Source organism: Sus scrofa, chromosome 2 (genome assembly GCF_054392235.1).
Source record: "Sus scrofa isolate SSC_HxYL_T2T_F1_AM1 chromosome 2, Sscrofa_HxYL_maternal_Yorkshire_Landrace_v2.0, whole genome shotgun sequence".
NCBI classification, from domain to species: Eukaryota; Metazoa; Chordata; class Mammalia; order Artiodactyla; family Suidae; genus Sus; species Sus scrofa.
In genome coordinates, this window is record NC_139384.1 from 12949170 (window position 1) to 12952308 (window position 3139).

Consider the following 3139-nt stretch of genomic DNA (forward strand, 5'->3'; position numbering starts at 1 on the left):
CATTCTATTTGTTTGTAATATTAAAGTGATTAATATAAAATGTTAAAGAATATGAAAGGAATGAACTTTTCTCCAATTATCCACATCTAAATAATAATATGGTTTCTACTGAATTGTTCTTTATACCATTTGCGACAAATTAACACAATTTTACCTATCCTTTCTTTTACTCATTTCTTGTATATTTTTGTATCAGCTGAAATTTTTTATCTGGATTACTGTTAAAATTGTCATAATGAATTTTGTCTTTTTATAAAATAATATTGGAAATAATTATTTAGATATGACTGTGTTTTACCATGTTTTAATTCTCATGAGTTTTATATCACAAAATTCTCTGCATTTAATATTTAACTTGACTGATTTTTTTAAATAGATAATTTGAGTTATTGAGTTATTGTTTTCAGTAAGGATGTAGACAGCATAATTTCAGAGCTTTTGCAAATCCAAAAAATTCTTTTTGAGGTTATGTACAAGAATAACAACTGGATTGGGTATAGGTTTCTTGATCAGAATTTATTTTCCTTGAAATATTTCACATAGTGGTCCGTCTCAACTTTTGTGTCATAAAAAAATGTATTTTAGAGAGAAATCTGCCTGAAAGTAGTGACTCTGAGGAAAGTAGTTACTCTCTTTCCTTTTATGAAATTGCTAGTTTTCTCATCAGCTTTCCTTACTCCACTAGCTCCATTCTTGTTTCTGCCTACCATTGATCCAATGCTTTTTCCTGTCATTATATCTGAAACCTAAATTTTGGGCTGACAGTTGATGTCTTACAGATAATACCTCATAAAGGAAAATAAGTAAGTAGTATAAGTCAGGACATTATTGGAAGAAAAGTGTGTCACCAGATCTCTATGAGACCAAAACACCAAGACTAATATAAGAAATTCTATTATTCAAAGTTTCATCTGTAAAAGAAATGTCTACAATTATATAACCATGAATTCTTTACAGAAGCAAAGAACTAACGCTTATGAACTTATAGTTAAAGGAAGATGTTGAAAGGAACTTTTGAAGTCGGTTTCTTTGCCTTCAGGAATGTACATAAGAGGAATTCTAAAGAATGGTATACCCTATTTTTTCTTACAAGTAGAATCCCAGTGATAATTAGGTAATTCCCACATCAGAAAAAATTTCATAAGTCTTTATTTTACGCAGACAATAAAGCAACTCAGCAAAAGAAGGTTCAGCACTTTCTGCCCTTCTTTTGCAGGAGACATGGTGGCTGGGAGCCCTGTGCTCAACCAGTCGGGTCCCCCCGAGTTTGTGTTCCGCGCCTTCACCACCGTCCCAGAATTCCAGGCGCTCCTCTTCCTCCTCTTCCTCCTCCTCTACTTGATGATCCTTGCTGGCAACACAGCCATCGTCTGGGCGGTGTGCACCCACAGCTCCCTCCGCACCCCGATGTATTTCTTCCTGTCCAATCTGTCCTTTGTAGAGATCAGCTACACCACTGTTGTGGTGCCTTTGATGCTTTCCAACATTGTGGGGGCCGGGAAGCCCATTCCCTTAGCTGGTTGTGGGGCCCAGATGTTCTTTTTTCTCACCCTTGGTGGTGCTGACTGTTTTCTCTTGGCAGTCATGGCGTACGATCGCTATGTGGCCATCTGCCACCCACTGCGCTACACTGTCATCATGACCCAGCCGCTGTGCATTCAAATGGTGGCAGGTGCCCTTGGCCTGGCCCTCTTCTTGTCCCTGCAGCTCACCTCCTTAATCTTCACCCTGCCCTTCTGCGGGCACCTCCGGGAAATCAACCACTTCCTCTGTGATGTGCCTCCGGTCCTGAGGCTGGCCTGTGCTGACATCCACGTACACCAGGCCGTCCTGTATGTCGTGGGCATCCTCGTGCTGACCGTCCCCTTCTTGCTCATCTGTGTCTCCTATGCGTTCATCACCTCAGCCATCCTGCGCATCCGTTCTGGGGAGGGCCGCCGCCGGGCCTTCTCCACCTGCTCCTCCCACATCACCGTGGTCCTGCTGCAATACGGCTTCTGTGCACTGGTCTACCTGCGTCCTCAGTCCAGCTCCTCAGTGGATGAGGACCGCCAATTTGCCCTCGTTTACACTTTTGTCACCCCCTTACTCAACCCTTTGATCTACACTCTTAGGAACAAGGATGTCAAAGGTGCTCTGAAAAAGGCCATCAGTTGCAAAGGAACAGCTGAAGCTCTCTCAGGGTTTAGAGGAACTTGAAAGGAATTACCTGAGCATAAGACAACAGTGAAACTCTTACATAGAGATGTGCACTGATAGCCCCCAAATTTGAATTTTTATTAATTCTCTTCCTAATACACCTAGTTGCTACAGTTCGCTCCCATTTTTAAAAAGTTTTCTATAAAACTCTGAAAACTGGACTGGGACACTGTAGGCTACTATTGTTCACTTTACCCCAAATTAAAAGTTTTTATTTCCTCTAAGGCAACTTTATTATCAGTGAAGCATCTTGCTGAGAAGCAATGATATTCACTGATTCCTTGAGCAGTGCTCTGGATGAAGAATGTTCACGAGGATATTTCACTGAACCTAATATGCCTTATTCTTGTATTTGCCATCAAAGTCGGACAAATTAGTGCCTGGTCAATTCACTTGTCTCCTTCATTAAACTTCTCTCACATGTAACAAGGGTCCCTTGTGCTGGTCTAACCTAATCTCCCACATTCAATTCAGGAATGTGCAGGTAGGTAAGGAAAAGTGGAGCAGAGTCAGTTTGCTCTAAAAATTAACAGGAGGGTAACTGCCAGATTTCCAATAGGGGACCCATAAATTGTGGGAACATCAGACTGGATCATCACGTGTCACGGTCAGACTCTCTAGAGGTCATTCTCTATGTCAGTCAGGGTTCTCCATAAAAAAGAATCAACAGGATGTATATACATATATATATGTATGTGGATATGAAAAAGGTGTATTTTAAGGAATTGCCCAATGTGATAGTGGAGTTTGGTTAGTCCAGAATGTTCAGCCCAGGCCAGGAGACTGGAAATTTCAGTAGGCATCACTGTTGTACTCTTGAGTCTAAAGGCATTATGAAAGTCAAATTCCTTTCTTTTCTCACAAGACCTTTAACTGATTGAATGAGCCCAACTCACATTAAGAGAAAGCCTCAGAGTTCCCATTTTGGCTCAGAGGTAAT

The 3139-nt window shown here is 40.9% G+C and overlaps 1 protein-coding gene across 1 annotated transcript; it reads left to right on the top strand.

Annotated features, from left to right (window-relative positions):
- Positions 1-1221: 1221 nt before the first annotated feature.
- On the top strand, positions 1222-2199 carry LOC100512154 (olfactory receptor 10Q1-like). Its single transcript, XM_003122747.4, has one exon. It carries the CDS (start codon positions 1222-1224, stop codon positions 2197-2199), a length of 978 nt encoding a protein of 325 aa, XP_003122795.3.
- The last annotated feature ends 940 nt before the right edge of the window (positions 2200-3139 follow it).